The following is a 20123-nucleotide window of genomic DNA, read 5'->3' as shown; positions in this document are numbered from 1 at the left end:
GCTGCCTTGCCGAGTCAAGTTTGTTAGAATTTAACTATTTTATATATATATATATTCTTGAAGTTATGTGACAATGATGAGGATGATGTTCAATTATAATAAGATGTTAATGCCATCTTATGTGAGAAGGTCAGCAAGTTAAAGTGGGATTTACCAATAAAAATATAGGAAAGAATTAACGGCAGACAACCGTCTTAAGACAAACCTATTCAAACTCACTCTGTGAAGATCCACCGGCCTCCAACCCTTATGTCATATGACACAACAAAATTAAGAATCACATATGTTTAAGGTAATTATACTAGTTTCTCGCGCGCCAAATTTGATTCTACAATTGCAGATGTTTATATTTTGCAGCTCCCATACCTAGAGTTAATCAAGGCTGAAAGCTACAAAAGTGGTTGTTTTGTGATGCAACGTTATTAGGGATCTAAGTCGGATAAATAAGTTTGCATTATTTTCTCAAAAAAAAAAAAAAAAACAGTTTAAGTTGAAATGAACTACCAAAAGAGTCATATTGAACTTCGAAAGGATTTTCTCTTAATACAATGGCGGGTTGATCTAGTTGCCACCAGAGTCACAAAATACATAAAAAGGTCTCAATTTCAGCTCCACTTGGAGCACCCCAAAGGCTGGGGCAAACTCTGTACTCCCCAATAGAGTAGTTTGCAAAGTAAGCTATTCTTGGCTTCCTCTCTCATGTCAGTTTTATTTTTCGTTTTGAATGAAAGGAAGAAATCTCCATTTCCATGGGATCGAGAACCTAGAACTTCAAAATTGCAGAGTGAGTGTCCAACCACTGCACCATGAAGTGTTGACTATGTATATAAATTATTGTCTATATACATTCTATTAATTGTCTTAAAAATATGTAGTACGATAAGACTTTGAGTAAGATTCACAACGACTTCTATATTTCTAAATACAAACTCGAAATAACAATTTGTTCTCCTAAACTCATTTTTTCACTGGTTCATTATTATCTTATAGGTTGGGGGAGGGAGGCCGGTGATAAAATATATGGATAATGTAACTAAACTGTAATCTTAGAAAGAATCAAGTGTATGCGTAGGAGTCAATGATTGTTACTTGACCTCTTTTATGTTATAGTTTTATTATTCTCCCTCGATACATGTAAGGTGAGCTAAAGACTTTTTTTTTATGAGAAGGTGAGCTAAAGACTTGTAATATCTAGTTCATTCAGTAACATTTTTTTAGAGAGTCTACAAATTATATATTCAATTTTGTAGTCTATATTAGGGTACAAATAAAAAGTATAAGCATAAAAGATTTTCCTTGGATAAAACACAAAATGACTAGCTACTCATAAAAGGGACCCCACAATGCTAGCATGTTAGTAGGCCCCTTAACCTATTTTTCTCATTTCTTCATCTTTTCATCACTCATCTATGCTAACATGGTTAACACATGCATGATACCCAATTATAAGAGAGAGAAAGAAGAGAAGAGGGACAAAATTTTCTTAACAACCAAACCAACCACTAAATTAACACCTCTAAACTCCAAATTTTTGTTTTAAACAAACAAACAAAGAAACTTGTCCTAACTTAGGAATCTTCCAATAACTTTCACCATATCACTAAACTATAACATTATACTAATATACTCCCACAATCCCACAAAATATTTATATACCAACTGTCAAGTTGACTCTATTCTTCTATCCACTCCAAACTATTATTATTTCACAACTAAAACTATACATAGTTTATTGATTCATAAGACAGTAAGATTAAGATCAAGCTTTGTCCACTTTTTCAGACGTTATTGATTCAGAAAACGACCATAGACGGGCAGCTTCACTCAAGTCGGACCCAAGTTGTGAATTTGATGCTTCATTGCAATCTGAGAAGTATTTCCCACTTATCCCATTCAGCCTTGGATCAGTTGCAACATAACATGTAGTTGCAGCACCCTAATACACATATATTATAAAAATATTGCGTTTAGGAATCACAGTTCATAGAGAAAGAACATAAGTAATTTCTTTTTGTTTATCCACAAATTTACCTGAGGTATTGTTTTGATGAGCTTCGAAGCCAAGAAGAATAACAAATCTGAAAGTTAAAGTGTGTGTATCAGAACAACATAAATGACTTTTGTCTGATTTGAGTCGTCTCGTTTAAAAATTTAAAATTTTTTGAGCATATCATTAACCTAAAGTGTGCATATCAACATAAAGTGTGTATATCCCTTTAACAAAAAAAAACATAAAGTGTGTATATCGGCCAATCATTCAAACAAATCAGATAGAAACAAAAGTTTAAAAATTTATTTGCAGGCAACACAAAAATTGACTCAGATTTCATATCTGACTAAAAGAACAAAGAGTAAACAGTACTTGAACAACGATTAAATTTGAGCATATCATATACCTAAAAGAAAACCTTCTCGCTCTCTATTAAGTTTTGTTTTAACAATTCCTGGATGGACACAATTTGCTGTCACGTTTGCATCCACCTTCTACAAAAACACAAAATCAAAACATATACTAATAAATTAGTTAATAAAAAACAAAATTCATCTTTAATTATGATTAGTATTTTAATAGAGAAGATACCTTCAATCTCTCTGCCAGTTCCTTTGTGTGTAAGACATTTGCAAGCTTCGAGAGAGCATATGCACGTGCGGCATCGTATTGGCTTTTGACCCAAATCAAGTCAAATTTTGACCAACAAAAGTTTCAAAATCAATTAATAATAATATATCAATAAATATATTACTAACATATTAATATAATGTTAACAAAAATAATATGGTTTTGGAAAAGTAGGTTGAATCTTGGCACAAATGCTAGGCAGATGACATGATTTGGCCCCCCCTTATTTCACTCTAAAATAGAGTGGGTCACATCAAGGTCGTCCACATCTTCATGCTTGATTTATGCTCACTTTTCAACCTTTCTATCCCTATTGTTTCTTTTTATCCTCACCTTTTATCTTTAGTAATTAGCTCGAGATAACCAATTACGTCACCAGAAAACCAGTTATGAGTCTCTGAAGAAACATTAACAATACGCCCTTCAACGCCTGAACGATTTGCAGTTTCGATCATTTTGTTTAGTAATAGTTTCGTCAACAAGAAGTGACCTAAATAATTTGTTGCAAAAGTCATTTCAATTCCGTCTTCACTCATCCCATAATCATATGAGAATTTTCCAGCATTATTTCTGAAATAGAAACAATTACATTATAAGAGTTTGTTCTTTTCAAAAAAGTAATTCTCATGCTCAAAATGTACGACAAATTTGAACCTAAAACGCAAATTGCTCGCAAGGATTTTAGTTTTCTAAGAGACAGAATTATCACTTTAAAAAGATAGAGTTGGCTCGAAAATTTTGGCCCTTCATATGAATCCTTGTCCAGTTTCGACCTTGTATCACGATTAACTATCTTTATTAAAACAAGAGTGTCAAAAGGCTCGAAAAAGAAGCTAGCGACCGACCGAATATTAACGGCCCAACTCTTCAATGTGTCATTTCTCTCTTAACAGACCCCGCGGACCAGACCATCCGTCTATAGTCAGTCTTATTTTTGGGACCGTTTAGTATTTTCCTACAAAAATACTTTAATACTTTGCCCGAGAAGATTGAAAGGAAAAGGTTTCAACTTACATGAGAAGATTGAGAGGAAAATTGAGAGACTCGAATTCCGAGACGAAGTTTGGAACGGAAGAAAGAGAACTAAGATCAAGATACATGACAATGATTTCAGAATCAGGAAATTCCATTAATATTCTTGATCGAGTTTCTTCAGCTGTTTTGATATTTCGACAAGGAAGTATTAACCTCACTCCTCTTTTGGCTAAAACACGAGCCGTTTCTGCTCCAATTCCTGATGTAGCGCCTGCCAATTAAACCACAAAATTAAGAAACAAAATTTTTTTGATTCGATTATAATAAATTTGAAGTGGGTAGTTTAAATTTCAATCTTACCGGTGATAATGGCTGTGATTGAACGAAGATCAGGGGAGGTAGAAGTGACTTGGTCGGCGGTGGAGCTTGAGCCGAAGCCACTAGCTCCGGCGGAGCCGGTGAGGTACTTTAGTGTTTCTCTCATTTAGAGAGTGATAACAGAGATTAGAGAGAGAAAGTGAGACTTTAGAGAGAGAGAGAGAGAGAGAGAGGATGGGAATTGGGAAAGGAATGGAGATTATCAGCGAAGATTAAGGAGACGTATTAGAATTATGGGCTTTCCTACTATAAGTGTATTAAGGCCACCTATTATGTAATTATCTAATGATTTGGTATCTTAAAATCAGTATAGTCATGGTCCTTAAAAAACATTTTTTTTTTTTGGCAGAAAAGAGAGGATTACTTCGCGTTAGAGCATCTCCAATGCAAGACTTAATCTTAAAATCTTAAGTGCCAACTAGGACTTTAGAGTTTTTTTTGAGATAAAACCTCTCCAATGCAAAACTCAATTGAGATCTTAAAATGATGTGGAAGCATTAGAGCATCTCCAATGCAACACTCTAAAAAACTCTAATAGATACACATGTCACACATACATTTAATAGGAAAAAATAGTTGAGAAAGAAAGGTTTTCTATTGGTCCAAAAATTAAATTTGATGACTAGGACACTTAAGAGCATCTCCAATGGGACACTCAATCTCTAGACATCAAATTTAATTTTTGGACCAATAGAAAACCTTTCTTTCTCAACTATTTTTTCCTATTAAATGTATGTGTGACATGTGTATCTATTAGAGTTTTTTAGAGTGTTGCATTGGAGAAGGACTTGAATTAGAGACACTCAAGTTAGCCACATAAGAAAGAGAATCTCAATTGGGACTCAACACATAAGCCAAATAGAGTTTTTTTTAAGTTTTGCATTGGAGATGCTCTTAGACCATCTACAATGCAAAACTCAAAAAAATCTCTATTCGTCCTATTTGTCGAGTTTCAATTGACACTCTTATTTACTTAGGTGGCGAAGATAGAGATCTTCAATTTTTTTGCGTCTCCAATGCAAAACTCTAAACTTATCTTATTTATTTATGTGTCATAGTCATTTTTGTAAATAAATAAATAATTATTTAAAAAATATAGAAGACTCGATTTCTATTGATGAGTTGGACAATTGGAGATAGGCCGCGATTTTGGGGGAAAAAAAAATCTCCGGGGCATAAAGACTTGGTTAGTCAAGGTTGACTTATGGGATATATTTATTTTTTAGCCAATAAATTTACGAAGTTGTTTTTTACCCCCTAATCTTCATCTTCACCTTCACTTTACTTCAACCCCACAACTTCCAACCAAGGTGACTGCAACTTCTTGTCAAAAAATGGGTGATTATTCAGAAAAAGTGGAGATGTGAGGAGCAGGAGTACTCCTTCATGCTCTCTTAGTTGGTATTCTTCCATTCGAGGATCACTCGTTGGAAGCTCTTTTTGACACAAACGAGAACAAGAAACTTGATTTCAATAGTGGGTTATGGGAGTCAATATCTAAACCAGCTGGGAATCGATTGAACAAATCCTAACTGGAATGTTTCAAATAGAATAACGCTGCAAGAAATTCTAAGTAATCTTATTTTACTCTTAGAATTCTTTCTTATTTTCACTCTATTATAGTCTACTTCGCATTTAGGGTCAATTTAATCGTGTCTCACGACACCCATGGATCTTATTCTACACAGATGGAAAAACATTACCCATCAAACCGGAAGCGAGAAACAATGGAGGACTACTAATCCACCGGCTCAATAGAGTAGCAAGAGTAGAGTTTGAGAGAATTAGGTATTCAATAGGTTCTTTCAATGATGGCTCACATCCAATTCCCTCGTTCAACAGTAAACTAATCTGGGCAAGGTTTTAGACCCCATGGGGAAATTATTAATTTTGGTTTGTTTGTTGCTTTGGGTATAACCTAATAATCATAACCAAACGATCCAAGGGATGATACAAGCCTTTGTAAATATAAATGGGTTTGTAGCCATGGTTAACCCTCCTACAACTATGATATTTTTTTTTTGGAAGTCGACTACGATCTACGTACGTCGTTACATTTGGCACTTGATACATCATAGATGTGATAAGCTCGATAACCGCCCACTCAAACACTAACAGAACCGGGCCTATAGCCCAACAAGACATGGCCTAAAGCCCAACAACATTATTTACACCCTAATAATCCCAATTCAAATAACCGAAGATTCCACCTTCTATCCGATTCGAACCTGGGACCTCCAGGGATTTCTGGAGTTTATGTCAACACCTTAGAACCACTTAGGCTACCAACTCTTGACCTCCTACAACTATGATTAACTAGTATTTGTAAGTTGTTTCCAAAGTGGGTATTATTATCTATGGGACTTCAGTAAATTTTTGGACAAGAAGTATGGTGAAGGTGGTAGAAAATTGTGGGGTTGAACGGGAAATGAAGATTAGGAGGCAAGAGACAACTTAGTAAATTTATAGGCTAAAAATTGTGGGGTTGATTGACTAAGTTTTTATGTCCCGGAGTTTTTTCTTTATTCCCCAAAGCTGCGGCCTTAGAGATATCTCAAGAGGACAAATTAGAAACAGAGTGTCCTCTTGAGATATCTCTATTCCACCCTCGACACGTCGTCTTAGAGATCCAAATAGAGTGTTGCATTGGAAAAAGTTTTTAAGATAAAATTGTAAAAATCATATGTGGCACTCGGAGTTCCTAAGATTGAATGTTATATTGGAGATGCTCTTAGGTGGCGAAAATAGAGATCCTTAGTTCATCTCCAATACAAAAATCTAAACTTATTTTACCTAAGTGGCATTGTTATTTTTGTAAAAAAAATAATTAGTTATTTTGGAAACATACCAAAAGACTTGATTTCTATTGGTTAAAATTTAAATATTGATAAGTTGAACAATTAGAAATATTTCAAGAGGTTGCTTTCCCACCCTCGGCAGTCGACACATCATCTTTGAGATCTCAGTTGAGGTTTGCATTAGAGATAATTTTTTAAGAAAAACTCAAAAAATATATGTGGCACTCCGAATTTCTAAGATTGAGTTTTGCATTGGAGATGTTCTTGTATTTCTTACAAATATGGGAAAAAACATATACAATTTGATGAACAGAAAATAAAAGTAAAATTGGCATTTCCAGAATTTATATGTAATCATTATTTCAAAATCCAAACGGAGTTATATTCAGATGTTGGAGAAAATAAAAGTAAAATTTGCATTAGATGCGACTGCGTTTTGACTACATATAGTACCATGTACAATATATTTTATTTTCTTAGATTGACTATTCATCGTATATTGTAATAATTCAATTACGATTATAAATAGGGTTTATGAATCCATTCAATGGGAACAGAGAAATCTACTCTTTTATGATATCTTGAGTTAATGAACTTTTTTTTCCTTATCCGTGCTTTTTTCCTACTCCGCATCTCCAACTTCTTTTATGGTAATAGGGTCGGTGAATATCATATACTGGAATCCTTCTTTCAACTTCTTGAAATTATATTCCGGACACTCTTGAGATTACTGAATTCAGAAGCGAATGAATTGGAATCAGATTTAGATGATTTGGGTTCTTTATATAGGAATCAATTTTATAAATACATTAAGGACACATCTCTTGGGTTTTAGAGGCACATCTCTTGAAAAAGAGTTAGTTATAATATGATTTTGGTCGGCAACATTCTTGAGTGTTGGATCTTACTAAAAGATTTGGGGGACACATGATCCTCTGGAGCTATTCTGGATTCTGCCCAATAGATGAGGTGATTGGTCGTTAGATGGAGAGTTGGGGTTGTCCCACTCCATGCCTGACGTGAGGGGAACACGTGTAATTGATCCTCCCAAATCCAACGTTCCTGGTGGCATTCCACCAAGATCAGGAAGGATGTTGCGCGCGACTGTTAGATCTTGTCATGTGGTACAGGTAGGGTGTGAGTCGTCCGATCTGGGCGTGCTTGCTTTGCCAAAATGATCCAAATCGGTGTTTTCTTTATTATTGTTTGACCCCTAATTTAACTGTTTTTTGTCCAAACTTCAGACTTGAATATCTTATTCATCCGGAATCGAATTCGAGCGACTTTTGGCTCTAAATTTAAGAGCTTGACAAGATGAACGCAGTGTCGTGCTCCAGTTATGAGTTTGACGAGTCAAATCATGCCATAATCGATTCCGGTTCAAACAAACTGGTAGTGGTAGCGGGTCCAGTACTCTGGTACATGATCAGTAAGGAATTTTTATTGACGAAGCCCAAATCCACCCATCATCTATAGGTTATGTGTGTAGGTGTTTTGTTTAAGCGTGTCTACATACTGGACCAGGAGTATAGCTAACCTGCCCTCCCCTTGGGATTATTCCAGTTCAGGTTGTCTGGGCCCGACACGCACCCGAAATATATCTTTTTATCGAGTTGGGCCGGGTCGGCCCGTTAAGCACCGCTGCACTAGTGCGAGTAAATAAAATGATGTAAAACCCAACATTTTATGAGCCAGCTTGTCAAACAATATTGAAGTAATTATGTCCTTATTTATTTAGTTATGTGCTCCCTTCTTTTCTTAGCTAAACATAATACGGAGTAAGATGCTTAAATCACTTAGTTGTTTTTTTAACTTATAAAGTATACACATACATATATTCTATATAGTATTATTTTGGTCGTATATAACAGGACCACATTTTCTTAACCGACTTGCAAAACTAAATAAATAAGGACTGCACTAAGCCCAAAACATTGAAATCCTCAACGAACACATTTAAGTTTTGACTGGAAAATATTACACGAGTCCGTTGTTGTTAATAATCACTGTGGTTTGGCTAACATTTCTCCTAGCACTCTTCCAGAAGAGCTGCAAGATGTCCAAATCCAAAACAGACCACAACATGTCCAAGGAAAGAGATTAAAATCAACTTCTTATTAGGTTTTGGGGTTGTTTTTAGGACTTTTGAGGCAGATACGTGGAAACACAAGATCTCTGAAATATATCTCATCAAGAAAAAAAAAAGAGTTAATTCTTATTTGGCCCCTTACTTTGTGACCAGCTTCCTTCATGACCCCCTATATTCTGTAAATTTAAACATGACCCCTTATTTTTATGAAAATGTCCTAACTACCCTTCCTTTATGAGGTGGAATTTATGTTTTCTTTTAATTTTATTTTGAAAAAATATTTAAATGAAGAGTAGTTAGGACATTTTCATAAAAATAGGGGGTCATATTTGAATTTACAGAAAATAGGGGGTCATAAAGGAAGCTGGTCACAAAGTAGGGGACCAAATAGGAGTTAATTAAAAAAAAATCTCTGCACTATAAAATAATCTTTTGTAATAAAACTAACTCAGTTAATTATTCAATGGATAAGCCCGACCGCCTATTGTTTCTGGGAGTTTCATAAGATGTAAAATATTTTCATGTAAATCGACTGGAAATAAAAGGATATTAATCTCAATAATTTTTTTTTTTAAATATGGGCGCCCTGTGCTGGAGCAAGACGGCAAGACCCCAAGAGTCCTTAGAATAAGTCTGAGTCTTTCACTCTCTTTAATCTCCATGGGTTTTCATTCTTTTGATCTAAATTCCGATCCTAGTGAATTTCAAAGATGAGAGTAACGGAAGAGAGAAAGAAAAATTTATTTGACTAGGAGTATTTTAGTCTTTGTTTAGAATGTGATTCACACACATCCAAAAAGAGAGGATGCTACTATAGGCAACTCTAATTTTACTAAAAACAACTATTAGATAGAAATAACTAAATAAAACTAATTAAAATAGTGTAAATTGCTAACCAACATTAAAAACAAAAATCAAGTATAACTGAATTTTTCCTCTATGCTATACACAACTCTATTTTACTTAGAAAAACTATTAAACAAAAATTACTAAATAAAAACTAATTGGATATTGTCCTAAATCGCTAAACCAACACCACAACCAAAAAATCAAATATAACCGATTTTTCTCTAAAATTCTTGCGGTTCAAAATTCTATTACCATAATTAATTGTTCATAAATGAAATTGCTCAATTCAAAAAACTGAGTACTCTCTCTAACACATGTGACTAAAATTCCATTAAATATTTCTAACGCCTATCTTCACTCTTTATTTAATAGCTTATTTCTTTGAGTTTAATTACGTATGTTTTCTTCACGTATAAAGAGAATGTATGTTTTCTTAATAGTAAAAGAGAGATCTTCCTCTTATTTTCAAGAGAAAATAACCGTTTCCTCTCTCCTCTCTATCTCCTAACTACTTTTCAGATCTTGGTGTTTTCTGGAGGAGGGATTCCTCCTCTGGATTTTCCTCTTTGTTGTTTACTAGGTATGGCCCGTGCCTCCAGCACGACGAAATCCATTAAACATGCAATCTAGATGAATTTGCGTGACGGTAGAATATATTCTGATGGTCTATTTTCATGAATTTTAGTTGACAACCAAAATTTAATTAACTTTGAACGTACAACAACTTCTTTTTAGAAAGTAAAAGTATGGTCTTAACAAATTTTTCAAATTTGTCAAAATTGAAGAACTTAGGGAGCGATATGGTGAGAGGTAAATTAAAGTAAGAGAGACTAAAATGATGATTAAGTTCAAAGATAACAGTCGAATCATTACAAATTAGATATATATAGAAATGCATCTAGTTCGATTTAACAAAAAATAAATAAATAAAATTATCTGAAATACAAAAGTCTAAGGGAGAAGAGGCTATAAAATTATTCATGTAAATATAACATCACACAATAAACAAGAATTAACTTAAAAAAATTCTTGTTACCACTTTATAACTTATTTGTTGTTGGAGGAGTAGAGGAGATTTTAAAAACCATTAGAATTTTGTGAGAACACTTATGGGGGGTTTATGGAGGAGAAGTTGTTAGTTGGAGTTCCATTATATGTAAGGAATGCCATTAGTTGGGAGAGTTATGGAATGCCATTACATCTAAGCAATTATGGGGGTTAAATACAAAGTGATGTTTGAGTGTTAAATACAAAGTATCATCTTCCAACCTAGTTGGCAATTTTTCTTTTTGTTTTTGTCCTAGTCAGCTTGTCCTAGTCACAACCAATGTGTTTTGTAATACAAAGTATCATCTTCCAACCTAGTTGGCAATTTTTCTTTTTGTTTTTGTCCTAGTCAGCTTGTCCTAGTCACAACCAATGTGTTTTGTAATATAGATATTATATCTATAATAAGATCACAGAGTGTAGGTTTTAGAGAGAGATTCTATGGAATCACATCTTATTCCACACAGTTCTTCTTATTGATTCTTCCTTTCTCCTTGTTTTTCTCTCTCTAACATGGATCACATATTCATTTCCTAAAGTTACAAAAATTAAATTCGATGAAGGATTTAATTCATTTGTTGGTGATTTTATATGTTTAAGGAATGGAAGTATGGATAAAGATGTCAGTGAGAAACGAAGATTTAATATCGCCGAATTCTACGATGAACAGTTCTAGAAGATTGAAGGTGAAATTACAAGTCAAGAGAAAAGAACTATCAAGATTTCACTTTTATTAGTTAAATATTATTGTTGTAATTTTCTTTTTGTCGACCTTTAGGGTCTTTCATTCTCGATCTATAGGATCTTTTTGTCGACCTTTAGGGTCTTTAATTCTCGAACTATAGGACCTTTATGTCTGTGTCTAGTCAATTCTTTTCTCTTCATGAGGCACTTTACATTTTAATGTATGTAGCTCTCATGAAGTTTTCAGAGGAGAGGAATAAGAATTCTACCATGTACTTTGTGATCTTCACTGATGAATGAAAGTATGGTTTTGATAAAAAAAAAAAAAACAAGTTTCTTCAATAAATTTTCCTATAATAGTATTTGTGCAATGTTAAGGTTACACAGAAAAAAAAAGAGTCTCTTAGAGTCAAATTAGTAATCATATATTTTTTTTTAAAATCTAAAATAGAGTATGTTAGAGGCAAATTAATAATTCTTTTTAAAAAGAAATTATAAAATAGATTGTATTGGAGTTAAATTCGTAATCCTTTTCAAAGAAAAATTGTTTTAAAGTCAAATTAGTAATCTTTTTACAAAAAAAATTCTATCTGTTTTATATTTATTATTTTTCGGGTTCAATTTGGAGTAATGTTTTTTTTTTTAGATTCTCAATATAATATTTGCTAGATAACACCAATAAAACAAATTTTATTTTTGTTTAATAATTCAATAAAAAAAAAGGTTGTGTCTAGTAAATAATTTTGTAGAGTTAAAACATAGTTGTATTTAGCAATTTAAGATTCAACAAAATATTTGCTAAATAAAAACAATAAACCAACTATTGGTGTTGTCTAGAAGTTTAACTGAAAAAAAATGTTGTGTCTAGCCAATAGCTTTGTGGAACAATTACGTAGCTTCGTTTAGCATTTGTCAAAAGAGAATATTCCTAGATATTAAAAAATGACTAATTAAATATGGTTAGAGAAGGTATCATTAAGTTTTCTAGTAGTCTAATTGAAGACCAATCAACAATGAGCAGAGAGTGCCTAGAAATTATAAAGTTACTAGATCACCTTTTCGCGTGTGGGACTATTTCATGGCCCCTCACCTCATGTGTGGTGTTCTTTGAGTCTCACACATTTTTTTAGGTGACTTGAAACACGTATACTTTTAAAACCGATCACGCGTGGGCCTAGCTTTGTTGATATTTTGTGGTCATCAAATCAAAAAATAATTTTCTCACCAAAAAAAAAAAGTCAAAAAATAATTGGCAAGAGGACTTAAACAGTGTATTCTTGGTTAAAAGATCAACTTTCTCTCACACGAGACAATTCTCACGTATATTAGGTATATATTATATATATTTTAGTTGACACATTATCAAGGAATAGACATATAAGTGATGATACACCAACAGTAGTAGCAAACATGATGATCAGTTTGTAATGATGGTGGATGTTTTTTTTTTTTTTTTTTTGTTGAAACGATGGTGGATGTTAGTGGAGGAAGGAACCTTTTGAGTAGTAATTTGATGGAAGACTAGAAATGGGTTGAAATTGAAACATGAAAAGGTGAGAAAAATCAACAAGCAATGCTGAAATTGGAAGAGTTTAAGCCATGCAAGTGATTGACATGCTTTTACCCAACCACATTCATCAATAGCTATGCCTACTTATTTCTCTTTTTCATTGGTGGAAGAAAAAAATGGAGCATGATTAACATGTACAACATAAAGTAGTGCAGTTGACTTAATTTTAGGGTTAATGGGGTATTCATCATCATTCTCACAAAGTTTCTTTTAGTGGGATACACCATTAGCTTTCTCTCAAAATCTCTCTTAGCTTTTATCATATCTTTACTTGTTCATCTTGTCAAACACCTCCTATACCTAGCCAAGTATAAATTCTAGTCTCCATCTCTTCTCAAAACCCTAATTTTAGTCATGCCTCCTTTCTCTATGATCTCCAATATTCTTTTCCTCCTCTTACTTCTTCTCTTCTCTCACTTATATTTAGGTAAGCTTATTAATTAAGTTCTTCATGAAACTAATCTCAAATTAACTTAAGCTCATGTAATTAATTATCTCTACGGCCTTTGTGTACTTACATTTTGCAGGCAGAGTTGAAGGCTTAAACCCTAATAGTATCGGCCATGTTTCTGAGGTAATTAGTGAATATTTTCATGTACTATTTTTCATTGTCATATTTCAATATATGTCTCAATATTCAATTTTGCATGCAATTTTTCTTAAACTTGGTAATTAATTAGGGAAACTTATGCATGTTGTTTGAAGGGTAATGAGAAGATTATAATCAAAATGAGAAAGCTAGTTGCAGAAGTTGATGCACTATTACCACTTGACTATGACTATGGAGGACCCAACCCTAAGCATGACCCAAGAAGAGGCAAGCCTCCTGGTAGCGGTGGATGGAAAACTCCTTAAAATCTTCGCTGATATTTATGTTCTTTCATCAGTACTATCTCCTTGATAATTTGGATATACTAGAACTAGATAGAGAATAAAATGTTTTTCACTAAGTGGTACATGAGTGCTACTATTTATTTGTTTTAATTATTTATGTGAGGTTATATATACATATTTATTATGTATCCTACTTCAATGCTTAAACTATTTAATTAAGTATTTAAGCTTCTTGGATCTTCCTTCACTTGTGAAACTACCATGTGTCCACAAATATGTCAAGATCTCATATTTAATGGTTGAGTGAAACTTCAATCCACAAAATCTATAGAGAACCAAGGATGAAATAATTGACTTGCTAGGGTTACTGGTGATCTGAGGAAGTTATACCAAATTGGAACAAGGTTTCTTATGAATCATTAATGGTTCAATTGTCAAGTGACGCAAGTTCAGACAGGACAAACCCCCAAATGGATTGGGAGCTATGCCGGGATGTCAACTGGTCAGTTCTGGTTTAGGTATTTTAATATCCAGAATATGAATCTATTAAAAATTATGGTTCTGATTCTTAGCGGTTCCAGATCTATAATATATAGATCTAGATTCTATAACCGATTTGTTATAAAAAAAAAAAAGTGGATTTCTTGTTATGTATTAGAATTTGCATAAATTATTTTGTTAATCATATTTAGATTATCCATTAAGAATCTATATAATAAAACAGAAGGAAAAACGATGACTGTGACAAACATCCCTTTTTAATAAGGGATATTGTCTAGAAGCCCTTCTCAAAATTTAAAATATAGTCCTTCGTAAAAATAAAGTTACCTATTTAAAAAACAATAATCATTTCCTTCTTAGAAATAAAATAACTAATTTAAGAAAAAAAGAAACAAAATAAATTTCAAGAGTTAAAAAAAGAAATTAAAATCTCTCTCTCAATAAAATAATAACTAATTTACGAAAAAGAAACAAAAAAAAAATAATACAAAAAATAATTAAGAACTAATAAAAGTCTCTCTCTCAATAAAATTTACCAATAAATTTCGTAACACAAGTGCACGGAATATACCCTAGTGTTATACTAAGTGAGAAACTTTAATGACATAGAATAGCATACATATAGAATATTTGTGACCTTAAAATTTGCAAAAGAATCAATCAATCACCTATTAAAGTCGTGTATCAGGTATGTTTGTCAGATATACTAAATTAGTAAATCTTGTCGATTCCGATCAAGTAATACTCATCAGATATTAGATACTTATTAGGTTTGGAAACGAGGACCCAGAATTAGCATAAATAATTCTGAATCAAATTCATCCCGGGATAAGATCATCTCCAATGCAAAACTCAAAAAAATCTAAATTCATCCTATATGTCAAGTTCCAATTGAGATTCTCACTTCTAGGTGGCGAAAATAGAGATCCTCAATTTTTGTGTGTCTCCAATGCAAAACTCTAAACTCACCTTATTTACTTATGTGACATAGTTATTTTTGTAAATAAATAATTAGTTATTTAGTAAATATAGAAGATTCGAATTCTATTGGTTGAAAATGAAATATTGATGAGTTCGACAATTAGAGATATCTCATCTTGAGATATCTCTATTACACCCTCGACACGTCACCTTAAAAATCCAAATAGAGTGTTGTATTGGAGAAAGTTTTTAAGAAAAAAACTCTAAAAATCATATGTAGCACTCAAAGTGAGTGTTGCATTGGAAATGTTCTAAGAGCATCTCCAATGCAAAACTCATAAAAATCTTTCTTCATCCTATGTGTCAAGTTCCAATTGAGATTCTCACTCTTGGGTGGCCTTAATAGAGATCCTCAATTTTTTTTGTCTCCAATGCAAAACTCTAAACTTATCTTATTTACTTATGTGGCATAGTTATTTTTGTCAATAAATAATTAGTTATTTTAGAAAATATAGAAGACTCGATTTCTATTAGTTGAAAATCAAATATTGATGAGTTGGACAATTAGAGATATATCAAGAGGACGCTCTAGAAATAGAGTGTCCTCTTGAGATATCTCTATTCCACCCTCGACACGTCATCTTAGATATCCAAATAGAGTATTGCATTGGAGAGGAGTTTTAAGAAAAAAACTCTAGAAATCCTAACTGGCACCCAGAGTTTCTAAGATTAAGTGTTGCATTGGAGATGCTCTAAACAGATACCCACTGCGATCCCCAAAGTTGCGCCCTATTTGGTTAGCCTAGGGGCCTCTCAGACTAGACCTGCTTTGGTCCGGGTGTGTTTATTGCCTCGCAAGGCACCCAGGGATCATACACTTAAAAATCTTTAATCGGTTTAGAATTTATTTATTTTTTGTTGAGAAGAATCTGTTTAGAGTTGTGATATGATAAGATATGTACACATTTTTTCCTGTTTCACATTGATAAGATCAATATAACTTTCCCCTTTATTCTCCTTTTTTATTTTCCTGATAAGTGCTAGTCTGAATCAGTTCAAATAATATTAGTAAAGATAGAAAAAGGTGGGAGCTCAAAAGTATTAGCTCATCCTCATCATCTTGAATCTCTTTGATGTGTTCCACAAAAATAAAGTTAGCAAAAAAAAAAAAAAAATCAACCCTTCTTTTTAAGAGATTTATTACATTCATTATATCACAAGACATAGTCGCATTTAGTACATGACTGACTGACTGTCATGCAACATTGTTATGCAATTCAACATATTACGGTCCTCAAAGCCATGAAAATAACATGGGGGCCGAGATAACAAACTCTAAAGGCCAATGGCAATGATACTCAGACTAAAAAGTCAGACGAAATAAGTTGAAAACAGATCTGACCGACCAGATCATCGTATCAACGTCTCACTTTCTGGCTGCCTAAGATCACAACCACTGATGACAATTTCCGGTTGATTTTGTCGAATTTGTTTCTGGCCCCTATAAATTTTGAACATTAAACATAGTTCTCCAATGAATAACACTTGCTCATTGTCGAGTAAGAGCTCAATCATCAGTTAGTCTTAGGGTCCGTTTGATACGTGTGCAAATGTGAGTAAGAAAATCGTTTTTTTAAGAAAATCAGTTTTCCGCCGCCGCTTGATTGGCCACTATGAGTAAGAAAATCGAATTCATAAGAAAAAAAAAAAAGTGGGCAAATAGTCTTTTTTTCCCCACCTAAAAGGTGGGAAAACTGATTTCCCACCCTTCCTCCATAAAATTCTAAAAGCACCTCCATTTTTAGGAAAGATGATGATCGAAATTTTAAAGGCACCTCCAAAAGTAACAATGCACTAAATTGTAGAGGCACCTCCATAAAATTCTAAAGGCACCTCCATAAAATTCTAAAGGCACATCCATTTTATGGGAAGATGATGGCCCAAATTCTAAAGGCACTTCCAAAAAGTAACAATGCACTAAATTCTAGAGGCACCTCCATAAAATTCTAAAGGCATCTCAATAATTCTAAAGACACTTCCATTTTTAGGGTAGATGATGACCGAAATTCTAAAGGCACTTCCAATGAACCCCTAAATTTATGAAACTCACTCTTAAAATCCTAATTCTAAAGGCACTCCCCCGGTTTTCCCACACTCTTATCAAACATCAAAAAACTCAATGCACATGTGAAAGCAAATGACTTTCTTACTCATGATTTCTTATTCATGATTTCTTATTCATGATTTCTTACTCATCATTTCTCACGTATCAAAAGGACCCTTAGAGTTATGTAAAACGGAGTTTAGTTAACAAAATCGTTGAACCCTACTATCAGTACTAAACTAAAGATGTTTGAAATTCGGGCCCGGCAATAAAATCACCTAATTGTTAATTCGAATGGAGCTTGCCCCGTCTTCTGAAGTTAAGGTTAAGGTGACCTATGGCTCATGGGTCAAATTAAACTGTGAGCCCATGTAACCTGGATCGGACTCGCTATTTTGGAATCGCTCAGGCTGGACTTGTGGGAAAATCTCTCTCTCTAACGAAGCAGAATTTGATAGGATTTCTTCCCTCCCTCCTCGATTCTTTTGTTTGATTACAAATAATTCACAAGGTATATTTGCTATTCAATGTTTGAACCTTATGAAATTTTTACTTTTTTGTTTTTTCGAGTATCACAACTTAGAAGTGAATCGGTGTTCCTTCTATAAGTTTCTGACGGCCTCTGAACTGAAGTTGCCCTAATTTAATCATGTAATTCGGATGTTTTCCTTTCAGTTTTTAGGGTTGATCAGTTTCAATATTTAGAATTAATTTCCATTTTTTCAAATTTTAACTTATAATTGTTGCTTTAGATCTACATCATTCATGACCATAAAGATCCAAAAAAAAAATTGAGACAGTTTCATGTATTCAGATCAAATAATTGGTTTCTAGGGTTTTTTTGGGTACTTCATCAATTTTATGTTGGGATTTACTTTCATTCCGTCTTCATTTTAGATTGCTTTGTTTTAATTAATTCGGGCTTTGAAGAGTTTGTTTTCCATTTCAAGTTTCAGTCTTCAAGTCATTGCTTTTCTTCAACTCAATTAACATAATTTGAGTTTATTTGTAGCCATGGATGGCTCTGTGCCTAATATAAAGAAATGGGTTGTGATTTATCCTGTTTATATTAATTCAAAGAAAACAATAGCTCAAGGACGACGAATAAGTGCTAGTAAATCCTGTGAAAATCCAACTTGTATTGAGATTGGTGATTGTTGCAGCGCTCTTAAGCTCCATTATGCAATTGAGGTGACTCTCTTGATAGTATTATTTTATATCTTGATTGTCTTCGATGTTCCGTGGTTTGTTAGTTGATTTAATACGTCTCCTTGTTGCAGGTCGATAAGGCGTATCCGCGTGATTACATGCAAGTAGGGAGAGTAAGGGTGCAGCTAAAGAGAGAAGATGGCACCTTGTGTAATCCGGATATTGGTTCAAGTAAGGATTAGTCATGCTTATACGATTATATTTTGCTTGCTAAAACTCGGTATATTTATGGATAGAATTCTGTTTGTCTGGTTCTTATTGATTCACTTTTTTTAGTCTTATAGTGCTATGTTAGATTAAAATCTAAGGCACAATAGTTGGATGACAGTTAGAACTTACAACTCCAGCTTAAGTTAACTGCCTCAGTGATATACTAAAGTCATTTCACTAAATTAGGTTTAGACTTCTAGAAGATAGGGATTTAGGTAAGAACTTCTCCGAGGTGCATTTGTTTTATATGTAATGGAACTCGATTTGATATTGTGTTTTTGGTGGATTTCCGAAATTGTAAAGCAATTATGTTTTGGAGAAGGGAACAAAATTACGGTGTCTTGCTAAAACTACATTATCATTATTAAAGAATATGCACATTTTGAAAGATGTTGGCCAAATCATTCAACGGAATGTGCTCATTCTTCATCCACATCCTCTGTCGCATGTTGACAATGACTTGTGGTGCATTCACTATTTCATCAATGCCCCTGAATCCTGCTTGGTAGTTGATACTCATTAATAGATGACAAATCAATGGGGAAAAAAAAATTCATGCTTCAATCTTTTGAAACTGCAATCCATCACAGATAACACGTTTATGTGCTTTATGATAGCTAAGAATAGTTGTTTTGTGTAGCACTTTTAAGTAAGGCTGAATTGTTTTTTTTGTGGAGTAAGTAATTGAACTTTCAGTATATTATGCCCATTGTCTTAGACACAATAGATTATTTCAGTTGTTCTTGTTCTGGTCGAGTTGAATAATCGAAAAATCCCATTTTCTTCTTGGGAACTCGGATCTTGTTTTATCAATCGAAAGTTCGAATTGTTAAGGTCGAAACCCAACAATAATGAAGTGTTTCGACAAATAGGTCCAAAACCTCTTTAAAAGCCTCATTAGCATCATGGTTTGGAAACGATTTTTGTACGATATCCTGAACTAAATTGACAATTTCATGAGTGTTTTGATTGTCGTTTTTGTTGTGGATGATAAAACTGAGTTCAACTGTTGTAATTGTTGACAGGGAAAGAGATGATGCTTCAGGTTGCAGCCATGGTTCCCAGACACCCCGGAAGGTTGAAGAAACAGGTGGCTGCTTCAACTTCAACGACGGGACCTTCCAAACAAGGAGGAAAAGGTGGAAAGAAGAGGAAATAATTTCAACTATACAAGTCTTTCTCTAACAAAGTTCTGTTTTCCGTTTTTCTATTTTTTCTTTAGTTGAACCTTTTTTGAGGCATTTATCAAGAACAAGATCCTTCATATAAACTTGAGTTTTATATATTTTGAGATTGAACATGAATACTCTTATGAAGGAACATTTTTCTCCATT

At 33.4% G+C, this 20123-nt stretch overlaps 3 protein-coding genes across 4 annotated transcripts; 2 read left to right on the top strand and 1 right to left on the bottom strand.

Annotated features, from left to right (window-relative positions):
- Nucleotides 1–1503: 1503 nt before the first annotated feature.
- LOC147552896 (short-chain dehydrogenase TIC 32 B, chloroplastic-like) lies at nucleotides 1504–4195 on the bottom strand. Its single transcript, XM_086668861.1, has 7 exons — nucleotides 3956–4195; nucleotides 3635–3866; nucleotides 2954–3190; nucleotides 2582–2663; nucleotides 2397–2484; nucleotides 2032–2078; nucleotides 1504–1936 (listed from the first exon to the last, which is right to left on the bottom strand). Exons 1-7 carry the CDS (start codon nucleotides 4077–4079, stop codon nucleotides 1760–1762), a joined length of 987 nt encoding a protein of 328 aa, XP_086524987.1. The 5' UTR covers nucleotides 4080–4195; the 3' UTR covers nucleotides 1504–1759.
- Nucleotides 4196–13128: 8933 nt separating this feature from the next.
- LOC147552895 (uncharacterized) lies at nucleotides 13129–14091 on the top strand. Its single transcript, XM_086669496.1, has 3 exons — nucleotides 13129–13437; nucleotides 13538–13584; nucleotides 13716–14091. Exons 1-3 carry the CDS (start codon nucleotides 13365–13367, stop codon nucleotides 13863–13865), a joined length of 270 nt encoding a protein of 89 aa, XP_086525622.1. The 5' UTR covers nucleotides 13129–13364; the 3' UTR covers nucleotides 13866–14091.
- A 3573-nt stretch (nucleotides 14092–17664) lies between these two features.
- Nucleotides 17665–20121, top strand: LOC147552894 (signal recognition particle 19 kDa protein-like). Of its 2 annotated transcripts, none has more exons than XM_086671499.1 (4): nucleotides 17665–17881; nucleotides 18372–18561; nucleotides 18651–18750; nucleotides 19815–20121. In XM_086671499.1, the coding sequence occupies exons 2-4, from the start codon at nucleotides 18385–18387 to the stop codon at nucleotides 19946–19948; spliced, it is 411 nt and encodes a 136-aa protein (XP_086527625.1). In that variant the 5' UTR covers nucleotides 17665–17881; nucleotides 18372–18384; the 3' UTR covers nucleotides 19949–20121. The 2 variants fall into 2 exon arrangements, with proteins under 2 accessions (XP_086527625.1, XP_086527624.1); XM_086671498.1 differs by having other exon boundaries at nucleotides 17667–17881; nucleotides 18383–18561.
- The last annotated feature ends 2 nt before the right edge of the window (nucleotides 20122–20123 follow it).

Source organism: Eschscholzia californica, unplaced genomic scaffold (genome assembly GCF_041429995.1).
Source record: "Eschscholzia californica isolate CP2 unplaced genomic scaffold, dmEscCali1.0.p SCAF_3, whole genome shotgun sequence".
Taxonomy (NCBI): domain Eukaryota; kingdom Viridiplantae; phylum Streptophyta; class Magnoliopsida; order Ranunculales; family Papaveraceae; genus Eschscholzia; species Eschscholzia californica.
Note: the sequence above shows the minus strand (reverse complement) of the source record. Positions and strands in the feature narration are given on the sequence as shown.